This window comes from Oncorhynchus masou, chromosome 12, assembly GCF_036934945.1.
Source record: "Oncorhynchus masou masou isolate Uvic2021 chromosome 12, UVic_Omas_1.1, whole genome shotgun sequence".
NCBI lineage: Eukaryota > Metazoa > Chordata > Actinopteri > Salmoniformes > Salmonidae > Oncorhynchus > Oncorhynchus masou.
This window is the reverse complement of record NC_088223.1, coordinates 49,825,140-49,847,220: the sequence shown is the minus strand read 5'-3', so window position 1 is coordinate 49,847,220 and position 22,081 is coordinate 49,825,140. Positions and strand designations below refer to the sequence as shown.

The following is a 22,081-nucleotide window of genomic DNA, read 5'->3' as shown; positions in this document are numbered from 1 at the left end:
CTCCTGGGAGCAACAGTGAGGTAGCCCATCACGATGATAGCTACTGCAGCCACTCTGACCTGGCTGAGCTGTGGGGCTGCAGCGACAGCCCCGCAGAGATACAGTAGGGGTCAGCCATAGTGGAATGCTGTTTGAGATGCCAACAATGACCTCAGGAAAACATGTATGAAGAAACACCATTGTTTCTCTTGATTTATTAGTGGGGTTTTATTTAAACAGATACATCTAATTATTCTGTACCTGTATTAGCTGGGATACTTGGTAACATTCCAAGAGAAATAAGGGTGGAGTAGGCAAGCACACTTCCTAGATTCACCAACACATTAAAAGCTGATGATGAGAGGGGAGGGATACGATTGAAAAATGTGCTAATTTAATATCTGGACAGAAATGAGCAGTGGAGTGTTGCAGAGGAGCAGGGAGGCCTTCACGCACAGTGTGTCCCCGAGGATGTAGTGGGTTAGAGGCCAGTACTCCACAGTACCCCACATAGGACAGCAAAACACCTGCCGCACCCGGCTGCATCTCTCCCACTCACTTTCTAAAAGACACCTGAAAACAACGAACACACAAATATGTCTGCCCGCCACAACAGTTAAGATTTTCCTGTTCTGAACAGGAAGAAGTCTAGTGTCCATGAATGAGTCGGGCGATGACCTGTGTCGGGCGAGGGCTGTGGTTGACGCTGAGCCTACTCCCAGAACCACTCCTGTGATTAGTTAGGAGAACTTATGCAGCCGGTTAGGAGATTTAGCGTAGCAGGTTAGAATAATAAGGTTAATGTTAGGAAAAGGGTTAGGGTTAGCAAAAAAAATCAATATCACCAAAGCTGTTTCCCGTCGAGATATGACCACACCACTAAGGAGGTGTTCAGAACATAGAGATAGTTAGAGGACTCAAAGTGGCCAAAAACGGAGATGGCCTCAACGGCGTTGCTGCGCGCTCACAGACGCCGTAATGGGACAAATACAGTACAAAGAATAGACCTCTATCATTCTCTATTGTTCATAACCCTCAAATATTGGCACTTTCATTTTCAGACTTTTTTAACACACTGCAAAGGGGTTTGGCTTGAAGTTACTGTATTTCATTTTGCAGTACAACAACTGTAGTCTAAATACAGTATCAAAACAAGTACTGTGTAAAGACGCACATTACAATACATTGACCCTGTTGTACTGTAAAAAAGCAAATGCTACTGTTATCGTAATAAATGAATGGATTAATTAAATTAATTGAAGGGATTGAGGTTTTCACAGTATTTGACTGTAATTACACTGAACAAAAATATAAACGCAACATGCAACAATTTCAAACATTTTCCTGAGTTACAATTCAAATAAGGAAATCAGTCAATTGAAACAAATGATTTAGGCCCTAATCTATGGATTTCACATAACTGTTAATACAGACTTCAGGAAACAGCAGAGGGAACACCCCCCTATCCACATCGATGGAACAGTAGTGGAGAGGGTAGTAAGTTTTAAGTTCCTCGGCGTACACATCACAGACAAACTGAATTTGTCCACCCACACAGACAGCATCGTGAATCTTCAACCTCAGGAGGCTGAAGAAATTCGGCTTGTCACCAAATGCACTCACATACTTCTACAGATGCACAATCAAGACCATCCTGTCCGGCTGTATCACCGCCTGGTACGGCAACTGCTCCGCCCACAACCGTAAGGCTCTCCAGAGGGTAGTGAGGTCTGCACAACGCATCACCGGGGGCAAACTACCTGCCCTCCAGGACACCTACACCACCCGATGTCACAGAAAGGCCATAAAGATCATCAAGGACAACAACCACCCGAGCCACTGCCTGTTCACCCCACTATCATCCAGAAGGCGAGGTCAGTACAGGTGCATCAAAGCTGGGACCGAGAGACTGAAAAACAGCTTCTATCTCAAGGCCATCAGACCGTTAAACAGCCACCACTAACATTGAGTGGCTGCTGCCAACACACTGACCACCATTTGCCTCATGCAGGGCAACACATCTCCTTCGCATAGAGTTGACCGGGCTGTTTATTGTGGCCTGTGGGATGTTGTCCCACTCCTCTTCAATGGCTTTGCGAAGTTTCTGGATATTGAACAGGAACACGCTGTCGTACGCGTCGATCCAGAGCATCCCAAACATGCTCAATGGCCGGGCCACATGTCAGATGAGTATGGAAGAACTGGGATATTTTCAGCTTCCAGGAATTGTGTACAGATCCTTGCAACATGGGGCTGTGCATTATCATGCTGAAACATGAGGTGATGGCGAGGGATGAATGGCACAGAAATGGGCCTCAGGATCTCGTCACGGTATCTTTGTGTATTCAAATGGCCATTGATAAAATGCAATTGTGTTCGTTGTCCGTAGCTTATGCCTGCCTATAACATAACCCCACGATGTGGCACTCTGTTCACAATGTTGACTTGACATCAGCAAACTGCTGGCCAACACGTCTGCCATCTGCCCAGTACAGTTGAAACCGGGCTTCATCCGTGAAGAGCACACTTCTCCAGCGTGCCAGTGGCTACCAAAGGTGAGCATTTCCCTCTGAAGTTGGTTACGACGTCGAATTGTAGTCAGGTCAGGACACTGGTGAGGACAACGAGCATGCAGATGAGCTTCCTTGAGACTGTTTCTGACAGTTTGTACAGAAATTCTTCGGTTGTGCAAAACCACAGTTTCATTAGCTGTCCGGGTGGCTGGTCTCAGATGATCCCGCAGGTGAAGAAGCTGTATGTGGAGGTCCTGAGCTGGCGTGGTTCCGCGTACTGTCAAATTCCCTAAAACGATGTTGGAGGCGGCTTATGGTAGAGAAATTAACATTAAATTATCTGATAACAGATCTGGTTGTCATTCCTGCAGTCAGCATGCCAATTGCACACATATGTGGCATTGTGTTGTGTGACAAAACTGCACATTTTTTAGTGGCCTTTTATTGTCCCAAGCACAAGGTGTACCTGTGTAATGATATGCCACACCTGTCAGATGGATGGATTATCTTGGCAAAGGAGAAATGCTCACTAGGAGGGATGTAAACATAATTGTGCACAAAATTTGAGAGTAATAAACTTTTTGTTGGACCAACACTTTACATGTTGCGTTTATATTTTTGTTCAGTATACATGGGATTTGTGAAAACAGATTGGCTGCCCAGTGATGTGCTTACCCATGACAGAATATCAATGAATATTCTAATATTATAACAAAGGCTTCTAAACTGGCAGCAACTAAAGGGCAACACAGACCAAAAGAGCTAAATGCTCAACCATTAAAGGCTTAAGACTTGCTGCCACACCAATGTGTTCCTTATACATTTTAAATTAATGGGGCATTACTACGACCACATACCAGTTAAATTGGTACAGCAGTCTCACTAATGGGTGGAACTAGCTCCAAAAATACAGTACGGTACTGTATTCTGTGGGATGGACATACAGTACCATTCAACAAACAGCAATTCTTTCCCTGGCCACAACATTTCCCCACAATGCACCATAATTTACTGTATGCTGCAGTAAAATGTTTTACAAAATTACCATTTAAATTAGTTTTACATTACTGTGCAGCTTTTGAGGTATTTGAGTTGGGTGGGTGTGGCCTGATCAATACGGGTGTGATCATTATACATTGCAATCTCCTGCTAAACACCATACACAATCGCCCTTTGGGCCACCATAATCACGTAGTTCAACTAAATTTTGCTGTAGCTTGGTGGAAGTTGAACTAAATTGAAATTTACAGTGGGTAGTGTTTTCAGTAGTTCATAACTTTTTTTGCCATATAGCGGTGTAGCTAACTACTGGAACTGCGCAATACTTCTTTTGCAAAAATAAAATAGGAAGAATTTCCTTTCTTTTTCCGGCATCAGGCCTTCCTAATTCTTACTAGATACATAGTTTTTGTGTTTAATAGGCTAAATTAAACATTATTTTAACATCTGTCTCCAGAATGATCTGTTCAATGATATTTCAGATTTAGATATGATTATTTTATCACAAAGTAGTTTTTCAAAGTAACTTCAGTTAAGTAAACTATATGTTTCTTAAATGTAGCTTTCGTTTTGCTTAACTTCTTCCAGTGTGCTCTAATTGGCCGTTCTTCAACTGGTCTTTCAGTACAGTACCTTTTCCATTGAATTAAACGTTGAACACCGTTCTGTCATACTGAATGCACCCGAGGTGTGAAGGGAAATCTATACCGTTGAAAATTGAATGGAATCTTTGATGCGAGTGTCGATGCTCGAGTGAATATCTAAATCTATAGATGCTTTGTGTGGCAATGTCCATCCTCCCCTTCATCCAGCACCAACAGATGTGATGCCCTCATCCTTACACCCAGCGGAGGTTCTAGCCTGTATGGCTCCCTGGGTGAAACCCCCCCCCACCACCATTCTGCACTAACTGTAATTTTCATTCAGACATTTGGAACAACACAAATAAATAATCATAACATTTAAAACTATATAAATATACAAATATATACAAAAATAAGACTCAGAAATATCCAAAAATAAGACTCAGAAATATCCAAAATAAGTAACAAAGACAAATAGAAACAAATTGTGGTATATAAATAAAAAAGAGAATCAAATTATTACACTATTACGCTATTGCTAACAAAATACACACTAAATTGCACAAATCCTATAACACACAAGTACACGAATAGAATAACACACTTATAAAGAAGAGAACACAAACTAAATTGCACAACTAATTGCATTAGTACTGTACAAAGTTAGAGGTGCGCTTTTCTTTTTTTGTGAATTTTACCCCTTTTTCTCCCCAATTTCATGGTATCCAATTGTTAGTAGCTACTATCTTGTCTCATCGCTACAACTCCCGTACGGGGCTCGGGAGAGACGAAGGTTGAAAGTCATGCGTCCTCCGATACACAACCCAACCAAGCCGCACTGCTTCTTAACACAGCGCGCATCCAACCCGGAAGCCAGCCGCACCAATGTGTCGGAGAAATCACCCTGCGCCTGGCAACCTTGGTTAGCGTGCACTGCGCCCGGCCTGCCACAGGAGTCGCTGGTGCGCGATGAGACAAGGATATCCCTACCGGCCAAGCCCTCCCTAACCTGGATGACGCTAGGCCAATTGTGCGTTGGCCCACGGACCTCCCGGTCACGGCCGGTTACGACAGAGCCTCGGCGTGAACCCAGAGTCTCTGGTGGCACAGCTGGCACTGCAGTACAGCGCCCTTAACCACTGCGCCACCCGGGAGGCCCAGAGGTGCGCTTTTTGATAGATTCCGCCGCTCCCCCTACCTCGGGCTTCCAGTGGGGAGACCTGAGGTCAACCGACCCCACCTCCATTCCCTTCTCATACTTCTGAGTGGGAGACCTTCCCAGGCAGTAGCCTGCCTAGCTCACAAACTAGAATCAGAGTGCCCACTCTGACGAGGTTAATTGACCCACAGTCCCCCATGGTGACATGATATCATTGACATGACGTGCAAATGAACAATAGAAAACCGATTGCTCAAATGTAACCATTCCGAATAGTTTTATTTTGTTATATTATTATGCGCCTGCCCATGTCGCCTATACCTAAATTCGCCACTGCTTACACCCACGAAGAATTTAAATAATAATTACAAGCATTTCGTTACACCCGTAATAACATATGCTAAACATGTGTATGTGACCAATAAAATGTGATTTGATTTGATGTTAAGTGGTCGTTGAGACCGATCCAGGAGAGTAGGAAGATGAAGGCCTGGCTACAGCAGAGAATGGTGCTGGCGTCGCCTGCTGAGATGCAGTGGAGGGCCAGCAGATACAAATAGCCTGATAAGACTCCACAGCACCATTCAGGATCACTCTTACTATCATTTTCTCCTCCACCAGTAAACTATTGCACTGCCTGAGACACTGGTGACCTGGTCAGCCCATAGGCCACGCTTGAGTTTCAAGTTTGGGGAAGCAAATTTTGACAATAAAAATGCACCTTCATAAATAAAGCATTCCATTCATCATCGCTGTCACGCCCTGACCATAGAAAGCTGTTTATTCTCTATGTTGGTTGGGGCGTGATAGTGACTAGGGTGGGTCATCTAGGTGAATTGTATTTCTATGATGGCCTAATATGGTTCCCAATCAGAGGCAGCTGTTTATCGTTGTCTCTGATTGGGGTTCATATTTAGGCAGCCATTTCCTCATTGTGCTTTGTGGGATCTTGTCGACAGATAGTTAGTTACCTGTGTGCACACCAGTAACGGTTCGTTTGTGCTTGGAGAGTTTCAATTTATTAAAAATATGTGGAACTCTTTGCACGCTGCGCCTTGGTCCAATCATTTCGACGAGTGTGACAATTGCATTTGCAGACTTATGTAAGAGCCTATATTCATAAGGTGATGAGTAGATTGTATAGTCATAATATAGGTTAATAATATAACTCAAATGCCGTTTGCAAAAAAATAATGTTCAATGCATGTCTGAGCACCTATAGCCTAGTCTATAGGCTATAATGTATTACATAAATTTCTTCTTTCTTTGCACTGAAAACATTTGGTATTTTATAAACACATTTCACGCAATTCTACTTCATTTTATATGACACAAAAACAATAGCAGCCATTAAACTCTAACTGTTTTAAAATCACCAGTGAAATCCCTGAGGGGTTTATTTCCTCTCCGGCAACTCCGTTAGGAAGGACTTGGAAGCCTGTATCTTCGCATTGAGTAGAGACTGGATGTATTAATGCACCATCTAAAGCCAGTTAATAACTTTCCCATGCTTAAAGGAATATTCAGTGTCTGCTTTTTTTTAACCCATCTACCAATTGGTGCCCTTCTTTGTGAAGCATTGGGAAGGCTCCCTCGTCTTTGTGATTGAATCTGTCCTCGAAAGCGTTCCACAGGGATGCTGGTCCATGTCGAGTCCAATGATTCCCACAGTTGTGTCAAGTTGGCTGGATGTCCTTTAGGTGGTAGACCATTCCTGATACACAAGGTAAACTATTGAGAGTGAAAAACACACCTTGCAGTTCTTGACACAAACTGGTGCACCTGGCACCTACTACCTAATACCCCGTTCAAAGGCATTTAAATATTTTTCCTTCCCCATTCACGTTCCGAGTGGAACAAATACACAGTCCATGTCACAATCGTTTCAATGCTTCAAAATCCTTTTTTTTAAACCTTCTCCTCCCCTTCATTTACACTGATTTAAGTGGATTTAACAAGTGACATCAATAAGGGATCATATCTTTCATCTGGATTCACCAGCTCAGTCTATGTCATGGAATGGGCAGGTGTTCGTAATGTTTTTTTTAGACTCAGTGAAAAATCAAGACATTTCAGTTATTTGTACACATTTACATAATGTTCTTCTCACTTTGACATTATGGAGTTTTTTGTGTAGATCATCAACCAAAAAATCCAAGGGGGGTGTGTACTTAAATGTTTTTTATTGTAGTAAAGTATTGAAAAAATATACATGGTTTGCTGGACATGTGCCTGGTGTATGTTAGAGAACACTATAAAACATTTATTGCTATGAAGACCCCTCATTACCCGATGCCAGTTCAGCGCCATGGACATCTCACCTAAATGCACTGCAATGAATGGTTGAAAAAGCAATCTTAGATATGTGGTGTTTTTATTTGGTTCAATTACTTATCAGCCAAAAACATACATCTCACAGAAAAACACAATTCTTTGAACATGATAAACTACCGGACAACGTGTCGGTTAGAGTAGTTTATGAGTAGGATTTTATTGACAAACCAATAAACCCCCCTGTATGTCGGATACAGTGGCAATTTTAGCATGTCAATCTTGTTGGGGCCAAAAAAATATATATAATTATGCATGCAAGCAAAGCCACTACACAACACTGAACAATACATTCATTGCACTATATCGGTGACAAATGGTGCCCCCAAACTTTTATGGACTGCATAAAGCAGAGCTTTCTTATCAGCACTATGGAGTGAATCCTTACCACAGTTACACCTGGCTATCAGTGGAGGTTTGTCTGGCAACGAAACAGGTAATTCAGCCTCATTTACTGCCTTTTCAAAAAACAATGTAACTATTTGTTTAGCAAATGTACAGTGACATATTCTCCCTGTACACCAAGTCAGAACCGTAGGAAAAATAAAGGGGGCATATAAGCAGACAATGAAAGCTCTTACAATATTTGATGATGACATTTCTCTAAAACAGGCTATAGGCTACATGTGCACCATCAAGTCATAACAGTAGGCTAAGTTATGAAGGAGGAAAGGGACCACATTTTTAGGGTGAGGCACATGGGAAACTACCAGCTTACTACACAACATACTGTACACTTAATATTACTTTCTTGGCTACAGTATACATATCTCCCTGGCTTATTACATAATGTATGCAGCAGCATAAAATACATTTTTGGACTCACCTTGTTGTGCTGTGCTCACTTGAACAGGAAGGTGGCACCCGGATGACGCTGGGCCAATTGTGTGCCGCCTTATGGGTCTCCCGGGCACAGCCGGCTGTGACACAACCTGGGATCGAACCCGGGGCTGCAGTGAGCACTCATTGTTGAATTTGCGATTTCCAACTTGTTGTGTAATGTCCAATAGCCGATGAGCACCGATACATTTTATCTGTAATTTCTCTTCAATGATTGAAAAGGATTTGGCAGTAGATTAGCGACTTGATGCATGACGATGACTGCTTGTCTAGCTTGCTAGCTAAGATTTTGAAAGTATGATGTTGACAGGATCAGTCCAATCAAAGCTACGGTAGATATAACGTGATTTAACGTCAATTTATCTGTGGCTAATGACCTTGAGCCTTCTTGGATGGGCACTTCTAATGTAAGTCTATGGCAGCACTCAAGGGGATTGAAATTTCAAGCTCCACCCGTAGATTTTTCAGTGACATAGTGTATTCATGAGTGACAGAACACTGAGGCAATCACGGCGCAACTCGAGAACAAATCCTATGCTCCATATTTTCCACTGGCTGCCCCACCACCATAAAAAGTACTGAGCTAGGCTGAAACACCTGCATTTAGGAGGTGCCTTGCTCAAGAAAGCCAAAAAGAGACCATGTTTTACATTATTTGCAAACTGATATGTGACACGTATGAATGCCAAAATAACATGCAAAACAGGCAAACAAAACAAAACGGGTTCAAAACGGCCTCAGCTGCCCTGAATGACGCGTCGCCACTGGTTGGATGTGATCATTGACTCCCCCCATGGATTTATGTGAGAAGTACTAAGTGAATGGTAAAGCGATATGATTCAGATGCATGGCTGGATATCAACATACAGTACAAGCTCACAAAACCACAACTGAAGACATGTCTGTAATAGTCAAAGAAATCAATATTGTGTGTTTTTGATGGATGGTCCTTCTTATGAGGTATTTCTGTTTCTTCTTTGGTTTGTTCGTAAGTCTCAATCTGAGCAGCTGTCAACGGCGTTGCTCCATACGTCTTTGCAGTCCATCTTTCTTTTCTCTACTGCTGAGGGAATTTACTCAACTTCAAGGGTAACTTCCCTTCTGGGGATTCACAAAACATATACAATCAATATCGCTGCTTGGTGACTGTCACAGATGACTACAGTGAATGACATGTGAACTGAGGCAGTGAACTCTGGTCCTGAAGTAATGCCACGATTACAATGATTTGATTTAGTCACAGGATCACCTGAGTAATCTACAGGTTTTTTTTTGTTTTACTTCATTGAAATACAACCGCGGATGCCTTCATGCTAATTCTATCCAGGGCAAAGCCTGGCCTCTATAAAGACCAGAGTTCAACAGCCCAACAATGAACAACAGGCACTTCACATCAAAGGTATGTCTACTGTACAGTAGGGTCTATAAGTCTGTCGGATAGAAGATCACCTTCACCCTTAGAGGTTTCTACTCTGGGTGGGGGGAAACATGAGAACAACACAAACTCATAAGGCAATTTTTTTTTAAACACTTAAGCTGAATACTGTGGTGTATGCTACTAATACATGCTTGTTAGTTGTATTCTATAATTTTATGCTCACACTTCTGTTCGTGTAATAGGGTTCATTATGGTAGAAGGGAAAAGAGTAGAACGGTTACATTAGCAGCAACTCTGAATGAGTAGAGAGAGAGAGACATTGCATCCTCAGCCCATCAGCTCTACTTTGACAGAGATTATTAGACATGGCAAATCGTATGATTTATTAGGTCATACTATTAGTTTACCTTGGGGTTTGGGATGCATGAGAATCAGCGGGAGCTCCACCTGTATGTCACTGGCTGTGAGACCTCCCAACAAGCTGAATGGGGGTAAAGAACGTAGCAGATTAGAATGTGTTATTTTCCTCCAATTCAATGGAAAGCATGACATTGGCTTACAAACAACAACAACAAAAACTTTTAAGCTAAGCCTTTACCCTCCTGAAGACACCATCAAGTTGACCTTGATTTTGTAGGAGACCAAGATTCCCAACACTTCCTTATCCATACCGGGTCTAATTCTAATTGGGGGAAAGGAGAAGACGGTGAGAGATGGACTCAGGTTGTTCCAGTCTAGATCTGAATGTGATAATATTAACGGACTGCCACTCACATAGTGTTGGAGGCCAGGTTCGTGTCCTCGTCCTTCAGTCTGCCTTCCAGAGCCAGGCCGCGCTTCTTCTTGTTTTCGGCCAGTAGGGGGGTGATGGCAAGGGATTTATTGAATGTGCTATTGGCATCTATTGTCTCTCTGTAAGAGAAGGTCGGAGTTGTTAGGACCCAAAGCATCAGGGGAAGAGCACTCCATAGAAGACGAGGTGGAGAGGGACATTGCCCGAGGGTGGGTTTCTGTCCACTCACCCAAAGTCTTGAGAAAGTACGGTTTTGGTGTATTTGTCTGCGGAGTAGAGAACCACGTCTGTAGTCTGCTCAACTGAAGGAAAGAGACCACCGTTACCAAATGAAGTAGACCATTTTAGTTTAGAATCAGAATCAGTGGTGATAGACTTACCTATGATTTTGATTTTTGTCACTGTTCTGGAGGTTTCATTTTTGACTTTGATGTTGACGTCGATCGGATCTCCATGATAGTAGATCTGACATCAATAAGAAGGCAAAATTGTCTAATGTCTGCATTCCCTTTTCATTATGTTTTCCAATAAAGTCGCTACAGTGGATGCGCTGTAGAATCCAGTGAGGCCTTCTGTGTAACTCACCTCCTTTTCCAGCGAGGCCTGTAGGTGGACAGGCTTGTCCGACATCATGAAGCTCTTGCAGATGTCGGCCCTGGGCCCAGGAGCACCAGTCGCGTCTGGGGCAAACTGGATCTTACGGATGGCCATGCGGGCAGTGTCCCTACAAAAGACGGAGGGGGAAATTAGCAAAGTGAAGAAGGGAGGGAGACAGGGAGGCAGAGAGGAAATAAGGTCAGAAAGAAACAATTGGTTTTAACATGCAGAGAATCCCTAATGTGCGTGAAATATTTCAATAAACAACACAAAGATTTGGATAGCCACTCACTTCCTATCAAGTTTCTCTTCGGGGTCTGCCTCAGTTGCAATGTACGTCTTGACTTCAAAGTCCACACCGCAAGCCTAGGTGTATACAAAAGGTCAATGTAAATATAATGAATCGTGGAATTCTATCTATCTGGGATAAAAAAAACAACAACAACTACAACTATTATCAAGGCAAGGGCCTACCTTTCCAGCATTATCTTGTCCTGGCTGGAGTGTGACAGAGCAGGGAAGGTTTGTGGCAATATCGAAAGTGAAGGCACGACCCTGCTCTCCTGCCTTCTTGAGCAGGCAAACGTGCATGGGAGTGAGGTTGGGTTTGTGGCCAGCATCAGGGTACAACTGGATGTGCTTGACCCAGATGTCTTTCCTAAAGGACAGTCCAATGACATCCAGGTCCTCGCGGCCGTAATGGAAGGCACACGCCAGCTTCACAAACACTGGAGAGAACAGGATAAACATGTACCAGTGCGTTATCATTCCGCAGAATTGCTAACACGAGCAACTTCTGTGTAAAAAGAAAAAAAGAAGGTATTTTGTGAAAGAAAGTGTACCTTTCCTGCCCGCAAGGCCTGCAGGATCAAGTTTCACCACTCCCTCTGTAACACCGATGGGTAGAGATTTGAGAGATTTGCCCCTCAACACAAATATCAAAACTGGATAAGATACATAAGTGCGAAGTCTAATAAGTAAGACTTACCGATAGGGTCGACATTCTGAACATGGTCGACATAGTCTCTCTTTCCCAGATAAAGGGTGAGCTGAAGAAAGGAAGACAACAACAACAAAAATGTCAACACAGAATGTAACTGGAGCTCTTTCACGTTCATCACAAATAGGGGATAGTCTCTATTTCCGTGGGGCAAGTATTATTAGGGAGACGGAAAAAGGTTTTCACTTACTGTGCCATTCCCAGAGGTTTTTTTGTATAACCTTAGCAAAGATCAAAGAGAAAGGAAACAGTCAAATTCAGCAGCATTCAAACCGTTTCACTGTATAATTGGCACATTCTGAAAGGATAAAAAACACACAAAGTTCCTTCCAAGTAGTGAAAAAGACATATGGTCAAATCAACAGCTCATCAAATGTGTGCAGGTGTGCAACTGATGACAACACAACCTGACATAAACATATTTATTCTAAATGATGATAACTGACATGTTTTGTCCAAAATGTTTCCCAATCCTGAGTTTGTAAAATGTGTTTTGTCAGGCCAGCCTGATGGCATGGTAAGTCATGGTCATATGTCGTCTTACAAGAGCAGAGCTGAGGAATTAACCCTTGAGCGTAGTTTTACCTAACCGACTGGATTTGACTTGAGCTGTAAGCCACCCTGCATGAGTGACCATTGATCACATAGTGCTTGGGTTAATCACAGATGCTCAAGTCAAAGCTGCAGCCTTGTCTGCCTCTCTCTCCAATACTGTTGAACTGTTTCTTATGAGAGATGGAAAAGTCTGAGGTAAGCCTAATGTCTCCGACAAAACAGACAAACCCTTTGTGAAAAGTAACACTTTGTGTTATTAATATGCCTGTGCTCAGCGTTGGATAGGACCCAAGTTATTTCTGGTGTGAGCTTTCTCCGGTTGTAGTCAGCAGTCCTCTGAGCTCTTAAAAGTATTGCTTGCCATATTTGTTAGAGACCTTTTCTTATTCTGCTCCATTTAAAGTATACCAGCAAGTAAGGTTATATCAGCTAGACCTACATGAAATAGAAAGGTATGTACCATGGAGTGTTGCTACCCTGTAACAGAAAAGGTTTGACTCACTTAGCCATTCTACAGCCACTTCAGGTATATTTCTGTGGAAGACAAAAAACAAACAAAAAAAACATGTGCAATGTGTGACTTTGTAAAAATGACACAACAAAAAGGTGAATGTAGATCACAATCAGGAATAACCCCTAATCCAGCAATGAGACGGAAGGATGCTCCGTCAGTGTCGAGTGCCAAGGGAAAGGCGGATGGCTAATCTGGTGGAATGAGATTACAGCATCACTGTGAGTTACCTTGAGCCAAATCTTGGCTGGGGATTATCTTTTCGCACTGCTGCAGTCTATTGGATGACAAATCTCATCATCCAATAGACTGCACAGAAAACCGGGACAAAACCTCAAAGTACCCGGGCAGGAATTACACGGTAGCGTATTTCTTATGTCACACTATTCTTCTCACTGCTCAAAGTCAATCTAAAAGGAGGGTTTTCATCCTCACGTCCCTGATGGATTCCACACACTGACCAAAGTCCCCCCCCCCTCCCAAAAGTATTTACAAGGTCACAAGGTGTCTTATTTTCCTGAAAGATTTACAACAGATAGATGAATATAATGACATGAGATCATAACAGTATCAATACACATAAGAGGAGTAAGAAGAAGAATAAGAAGAATCTCATTTTAGTCGAACTGAAGAATACGTTTTAGTCAGCGGCGGTCGGTGCCGTTTAAGATGAGGGAGGATTAGCATGGCCTTATTTCTATTACAGCATATTGGATGACTGTCATTCATATTCCATTCACCCAGCTCCATGTAGCATCGATAGGTTTAGGCTACTACATGATACTCTGATTTCTCCATGAAGGTTTACAACGTAGATCATTTTGAATAATCAAGGTGACATTCAACACCGCCTTGCACACTATTGCCTGCATCTAGCTGATCTAAGGAGGAATCATTAGTCGCAAATGTGAATTTCTATGAGACGAATTTCTGTATTTTTTATCCCCGTTTCATTCTGTTTGCTTTTGGTTCAGAAAGGTTTTTCAACAGAACCAGTGGAATAAATACACCCCTGATCACATGCAAACACAGTTCACTTTCATAGCAGCCACATAAAAACAGCATGATCACTTTGTTCATTGTATATATAATTATTTCTCGCAAACTATCTATGCACCCTCCTCCTCTCAACTTTTCCTTTCACTTGTGTACTTCAGTGCACAACACATCAGCTATCTTTGACCAGGCAAAAAAAACTTTCCAAGCTAAACCTTCATATCATGACCGCTATAACTGCTACACACAGCCTACATCATTGTCACGTCATAGTCAACATAGCTACTAGAACTAACGCGTTAGCTACAATCATGCAGAACTGTGTACAGTCAGAAAGCAGTTTAGCAGTGACACTGGTGGGTCCCAGTGGCAATACATCAATAAAACCAAAGGTTTACCTTCACTTACCTTCACTTGGAAGAGTTCCAGTGTTGGATAGCCATAGCCAGCTAGCTAACATAGCATCCCTCTCTGTTTGTGTTTGAGTAGACTAAATTAGCTAACTGCATTCTCTAGCTAAGCGAACGTATAAAAAAAAATACAACCAAATATTTTTTTGCTTCTACCTTCATATTGGAAGAATTGAATTTGTTCATAAGTGTTCAACTATAGTCTTTCTCTCTCTTTGAGTCAACTACTCACCACATTTTCTGCACTGCAGTGCTAGCTAGCTGTAGCTTATGCTTTCAGTACTAGATTCATTCTCTGTTATTTTGATTGGGTGGACAACATGTCAGTTCATGCTACAAGAGCTCTGATAGGTTGGGGGACGTCCTCCGAAAGTTTCCATAATTACTGTGTAAGTCTATAGAAGGGGGTGAGAACCATGAGCCTCCTAGGTTTTTTATTGAAGTCAATGTACTTAGAGGAGGACAGAAGTGAGAACTATATATGGAAGGGGGTGAACCATGAGCCTCCTAGGTTTATATGCCCAATGTACCCAGAGGAGGACAGAAGCGAGAACCATGAGCCTCCTAGGTTTTGTGACATGGTTTAGTGGTGTGAATAGATTTACTATAGTTTTATTTATGTTTCTCTTTTTTAATTTAATTCAATTCACTGAGGGGGATGGTCTTCAATTTCCTCCACTGGTTTTAGTGAACTAGTCACTACACACTTAGACAAAAAGGGTTCCAAAAGGGTTCTTTGACTGTCCCGATAGGAGAACCCTTTTTGGTTCCAGGTAGAACCCTCTGTAGAAAGGGTTCTACATGGAACCCTAAAGGGTTCTACCTGCAAACAGAAATAGTCCTTCAAAAGGTTCTCCTATGGGGAACGCCGAAGAACCCTTTAAGGTTCTATTTCGCACCTTTTTGTTCTAAGAGTGTACAAACTGGGCCACAGACGTCAATTCAATGTTGGTTCAACGTAATTTCGTTAAAATGACGTGGGAACAACTTTGATTCAACCATTGTGTGCCCAGTGGGCATTATCATTTCTCGTGTTTGTAATTTGGTACTGCATCACTTTCTATACTCAAGAATGGTGCTGTCCATGGTCCGAATCTCAATACCATGCCGGTATTCAATCAATTGATGAGATCAGGACCATGGAGAGTGCCCTTCTCGAGTTGCATTTGGATAGTGATACAGAGACAGTGCACCATTTACAGGTAGTAGTTGACTATATTTCAGTCGTCTACATGAGGTTAAGACTGGACTGGATTGTCAGCAGTCAGCTGTCTTCATAAGAGAGATATGTCCCGCAATGGAATAGTAGTCCATTTCTCCTACAAATGGCGGACAATACCAGAAGGCTGACAGAGATTGAACACACCTACATTTCCAGTGTCAGATATCAATCAATGAGACCGAGTAGTTATAAACCTGAGTGTTGCAAACGTTATGCAACTACAGGAAGGATGAAACGCTGCTTTTCCATCGTTGACCTGAATGACCAAAATAATCCTTACCAAGTAATTCACTAATACCTTTTACTATCCCTTACTAAATCAGACTGACATGTATTAACAGGCTAGACACGAGTGTTTTCGAACATAACATTTGAGGCTCATGGTTGTGGAGCGTGTAATATTCAATTAAAGGCGACAGTTCACTTTCAGCTCTGCAGATTTTGTTGCCTGGAGCTAACTATGCAGATAACACTACTGGGTGATCTGAAAAGTCATAGTCAATCGATCAATAATATAATAATACTTTTAGCAAAAATGTTTATTTTCAATTTGCAATATGTAGAAACAACTTTTGTGGAACATCACAGCACAGTTGAATATGGATGGTGTTAAGAGATAGATGGGAGGGGTTGAATGGAGCTGAAGGTTGGGACTAAGAACAACAAATAATAACAAGATAATTCATGTAAAACATACTGTGTCCGTAAAACGTAAATAGGTTAGGAACTTTTGTGAAAGAGCACAGTTTGAAAGAAATGGCAAATGGAAATCAAACCGGATGGACACCAGAAATAGATGGGGAGAGGTTGAGGGTCGAGGAAGGACATCAGAAATAGATGGGAGAGGTGAAGGTAGAGGAAGGACATCAGTAATAGATGGGAGAGGTTGAGGGTCGAGGAAGGACATCAGTAATAGATGGGAGAGGTTGAGGGTCGAGGAAGGACATCAGTAATAGATGAGAGAGGTTGAGGGTCGAGGAAGGACATCAGAAATAGATGGGAGAGGTTGAGAGTTGAGGAAGGACAGGAGTAAAAACAAACAAAATAAAACTATTGTCAAATAAACTGTGTCCATAAAATGTACATAGTATGTATAATCTGAAAGTAGAAGCCTAAGCGTTGTTGTTCACTATTTTACTCCAATTAGGGGATGGTTGGTAGATTTAGTAATAAAGGAAAATATATTTTAAAAAGGTACGTATATATGTATGTATATGTATGCATGTATGTGTATATGTATGTTTTTATATGTGTGTATGTATAATTATCTATGTATATATATAGATATTATCAAAAATATATATGGGGGATTGGAAGTGATGCAGACAATTACATTGATGGAAGCTACAATCTATCTGCAATATGAAAGCTGATATATATATATATATATATATACATATTTAAATCAAATAAATCAATCAATCAAAATAACAGTTCACTTCACCCATGAACACAGATGTCCCAATTTCAAAATGTAACTGGAGGGCTACATTTACAAATGAAAGCATTTACCAACTTCTTTCAGCTACATTACAGAGGTTTTGTCAGCATGAATTCGAGACTCAAACCAGAAGAAGCAAAAAGGACGGCGATGTCTTACCTTTTCCTAAAGGTATCAGCGCACCTCTGATGCTCAAACTCCTTGTATGTGTCCGGTGGTCAGAGAGTGTAGTCTCTGACTGCTGACATCACTCTTTATACCCGGACCTCATCCTCCTTCCCCGGCCTAACTCTCTTGTTTTAGACGCTGTTGTCCGTCTCTCAATCCAATTATTCAATCAGCAAACATCTTTCTTTTTGTTTCTTTTTTTTCTTTTTTTTACCAGAAATGGTTTAAAAATACCAATAGCCAACTGAAGTAAAATGCTCCATAAATGTAAAAAAAAGTTTATTAGGCAAAGTCAGTTAAGAACAAATTATTATTTACAATGACAGCCTAGGAACAGTGGGTTAACTACCTTGTTCAGGAGCCGAACAACAGGCTTATAACCTTGTCGGCTTGGGGATTTGATCGGGCAACCTTCCGGTTACTGACCCTGATCTAATGTAAATATGAACAACAGTGATGTTCCACAGCCTGTTGTTGGTGCTGTGGCTGATCTTGAAGGTCTAATCCTCACAGGGTATTGCAATGAATAGGAAAGAGCCTCCCCCCTCCCCCCTTTTGTAATTGACAACAAAACGTTGTATATTAACTCAGCTTTTGGCCTTTGAGTTTGCTTAACATGTCTGATATTCATTTGGGATTTTGGCGATGGCAATTATCTACAACCCGGAGTCAGATGAACTTGTGGATACCATTTGTACGTCTCTGCGTCTAGTATACAGTAAGTTGCTAACTAAAGTAAGTACAATGGCTATCTAGCATTAGCGCAATGACTGGAAATCTGTGGGACAGAAATAGCATGCTAGCTGTTCCTGTATTCTTCCAGTCATTCTGCTAATGCTAGTTAACATTGGCTTGCCAAACTACCTCTAACGTCCTCGATACTGGACGAAGATATATATCTGAAAAATATCCACAAGTTCATCTGACTCTGGGGAAGTAGATAAAAGGCTTCATTGAACTATCCCTTTAATCCCATTTGGTCTCACATGCCAAGCATCAGGCTTTGCTTACTGATGATATAGCTATACCATTACTAAACCAAGAGATCATCTGCCACAGCTGATAGTGTTGTTTATTTGTTTGGGTGGCTAGATGTCCTAAGGTCTGAGACACAGGAAATGACCCATTTGAACATCAGTTAGGAAGGTGTTTGTGTCTTTGAGTATGTCCAGGTATTTCTGGTAGAGTAACCTGGTGACATCACTAGTTCCCTCAGTGCAGTGAGGGCATGACAGGAGAGCTGTTGGACCTACTGTTATTCAAGAATGGACCTCACTATGTCTGTTCAGAGAGTATGTTCAAACAATAAGGATAAAAAGGCGGACATTATGTATGTTTACATTGGTATGAATCAACTATGTGAGGAATCTCAGAAGGTCCAGCATGCAGGAACTGTTTACACAACAGCGTGGGGTCATCAATCAGGTACACCGCAGAATCAAGGGAGATGACTTAAATTGGCTCCTATTTCCTTCCAACTACACTTGACTGAATGTAATTGGATTTGAAAAACACATTTTATAGTGTTCTCAGGGAATAACCAACGATTAAAATAATTGTATCTACAGTACCAATCAAAAGTTTGGGCACACCTACTCATTCCAGTGTTTTTCTTTATTTTTACTATTTTATACATTATAGAATAATAGTGAAGACATCAACACTATGAAATAACACATATGGAATCATGTAGTAACCAAAACAGTGTTAAAACAAATAATAAGAAATTTGAGATTCTTCAATGTAGCTACCCTTTGCCTTGATGACAGCCTTGCACACTCTCGGCATTCTCTCAACCAGCTTCATGAGGTAGTCACCTGGAATGCATTGCAATGAACAGGTGTGCTTTGTTAAATGTTCATTTGTGGAATTTCTTTCCTTCTTAATGCGTTTGAGACAATCAGTTGTGTTGTGACAAGGTAGGGATGGTATACAGAAGATAGCCCTATTTGGTAAAAGACCAAGTCCATGTTATGGCAAGAACAGCTTAAATAAGCAAAGAGAAATTATAGTCCATCATTACTTTAAGACATGTATGTCAGTCAATGCAGAAAACTTCAAGAACTTTCAAGGTTTATGAAGTGCTATGATGAAACTATCTCTCACGAGGACCGCCACAGGAAAGGAAGACCCAGAGTTACCTCGGCTGCAGAGGATAAGTTCATTAGAGTTACCAGCCTCAGAAATTGCAACCCAAATAAATGCTTCACAGAGTTCAAGTAACAGACACATCTCAATATCAACTGTTCAGAGGAGACTGCGTGAATCAGGCCTTCATGGTCGAATTGCTGCAAAGAAACCACTACTAAAGGACACCAATAAGAAGAAGGGACCTACTTGGGCCAATAAACATGAGCAATGGACATTAGACCGGTGGAAATATGTCCTTTGGTCTGATGAGTCCAAATTTGAGATTTTTGGTTCCAACCGCCGTGTATTTGTGAGACGCAGAGTAGGTGAGCGGATGATCTCTGCATGTGTGGTTCCCACCGTGAAGCATGGAGGAGGAGGTGTGATGATGTGGGGGTGCTTCACTGGTGACACTGTCTGTGATTTATTTAGAATTCAAGGCACATTTAACCAGCATGGCTACCACAGCATTCTGCAGCGATACACCATCCCATCTGGTTTGTGCTTAGTGGGACTATCATTTGTTTTTCAACAGGACAATGACCCAAAACACACCCGCAGGCTGTGTAAGGGCTATTTGACTGAGAAGGAGAGTGGTGGAGTGCTGCATCAGATGACCTGGCCTCCAAAATCACCTGACCTCAACCAAATTGAGATGGTTTGGGATGAGTTGGACTGCAGAGTGAATGAAAAGCAGCCAACACGTTTTCAGCATATGTGGGAACTCTTCATGACTGTTGGAAAGCATTCCAGGTGACTACCTCCTGAAGCTGGTTGAGAGAATGCAAAGCTATCATCAAGGCAAAGGGTGGCTACTTTGAAGAATCTCAAACATAATGATTTGTTTAAAACTTTTTGGGTTACTACAGTGGGGCAAAAAATTATTTAGTCAGACACCAATTCTGCAAGTCCTCCCACTTAAAAAGATGAGAGAGGCCTGTAATTTTCATCATATGTACACTTCAACTTTGACAGACAAAATGAGAAAAGAAATCCAGAAAATCACATTGTAGAATGTTTCATGAATTTATTAGCAAATTATGGTGGAAAATAAGTATTTGGTCAATAACAAAAGTTTATCTCAATACTTTGTTATATACCCTTTGTTGGCAATGACAGCGGTCAAAGGTTTTCTGTAAGTCTTCACAAGGTTTTCACACACTGTTGCTGGTATTTTGGCCCATTCCTCCATGCAGGTCTCCTCTAGAGCAGTGATGTTTTGGGGCTGTTTCTGGGCAACACGGACTTTCAGCTCCCTGCAAAACTTTTCTATGGGTTTCAGATCTGGAGACTGGCTAGGCCACTCCAGGACCTTGAAATGCTTCTTACGAAGCCACTCCTTCATTGCCCGGGCGGTGTGTTTGGGATCATTGTCATGCTGAAAGACCCAGCCATGTTTCATCTTCAATGCCCTTGCTGATGGTAGGCTTTGTTACTTTGGTCCCAGGTCTCTGCAGGTCATTCACTTGGTCCCCCCGTGTGGTTCTGGGATTTTTGCTCACCGTTCTTGTGATCATTTTGACCCCACGGGGTGAGATCTTGCGTGGAGCCCCAGATCGAGGGAGATAGTCTTGTATGTCTTTCATTTTCTAATAATTGCTCCCACAGTTGATTTCTTTAATCCAAGCTGCTTACCTATTGCAGATTAAGTCTTCCCAGCCTGGTGCAGGTCTACAATTTAGTTTCTGGTGTCCTTTGACAGCTCTTTGGTCTTGGCCATAGTGGAGTTTGGAGTGTGACTGTTTGAGGTTGTGGACAGGTGTCTTTTATATTGATAACAAACTCAAACAGGTGCCATTAATACAGGTAACGATTGGAGGAAAGAGGAGCCTCTCAAAGAAGAAGTTACAGGTCTGTGAGAGCCAGAAATCTTGCTTGTTTGTAGGTGACCAAATACTTATTTTCCACCATAATTTGCAAATAAATTCATTAAAAATCCTACAATGTGATTTTCTGGAGAAAAAAAATCTAACTTTGTCTGTCATAGTTGAAGTGTACCTATGATGAAATTTACAGGCCTCTCTCATCTTTTTAAGTGGGAGAACTTGCACAATTGGTGGCTGACTAAATACTTTTTTGCCCCACTGTACATGATTCCATAGGTGTTATTTCATCGTTTTGATGTCTTCACTATTATTCTGCAATGCAGAAAATACTAAAAAATTAAGAAAAACTTGAATGTGTGTCCAAACTTTTGAATGGTACTGTATATTTGATGAATGGCTATGACTTCTTCCCTAAACCCGTGTCACATTGGACCAACTTAATTGAGATAACTAAAAACAAATCATTGTGGTGTTCTTTTGAACTAATAAACTATTATTGCAGCCATTCCTACATTCGTGGACTCCCACTTATAAGACCTTGGAGCAAAGAGATGGCGTTTGACTGGTATCTTGCCTTTAAATGTTGGTTCTATAGAGCATATCAGAACACTCATGCAGGTCTACGTGTTCTATGTGAAATAGTCTCCCT

The 22,081-nt window shown here is 41.6% G+C and overlaps 1 protein-coding gene across 1 annotated transcript; it reads right to left on the bottom strand.

The window, feature by feature from the left end:
• Nucleotides 1-9,400: 9,400 nt before the first annotated feature.
• arr3a (arrestin 3a, retinal (X-arrestin)) lies at nucleotides 9,401-12,399 on the bottom strand (the record flags this gene model as incomplete). Its single annotated transcript, XM_064979344.1, has 12 exons — nucleotides 9,401-9,468; nucleotides 10,191-10,264; nucleotides 10,382-10,465; nucleotides 10,558-10,695; nucleotides 10,806-10,878; nucleotides 10,957-11,041; nucleotides 11,162-11,300; nucleotides 11,466-11,539; nucleotides 11,648-11,901; nucleotides 12,016-12,060; nucleotides 12,162-12,222; nucleotides 12,364-12,399. Coding segments are annotated over 12 exons (1,131 nt in total), but the record flags the coding sequence as incomplete, so codon positions are not given.
• Nucleotides 12,400-22,081: the final 9,682 nt, after the last annotated feature.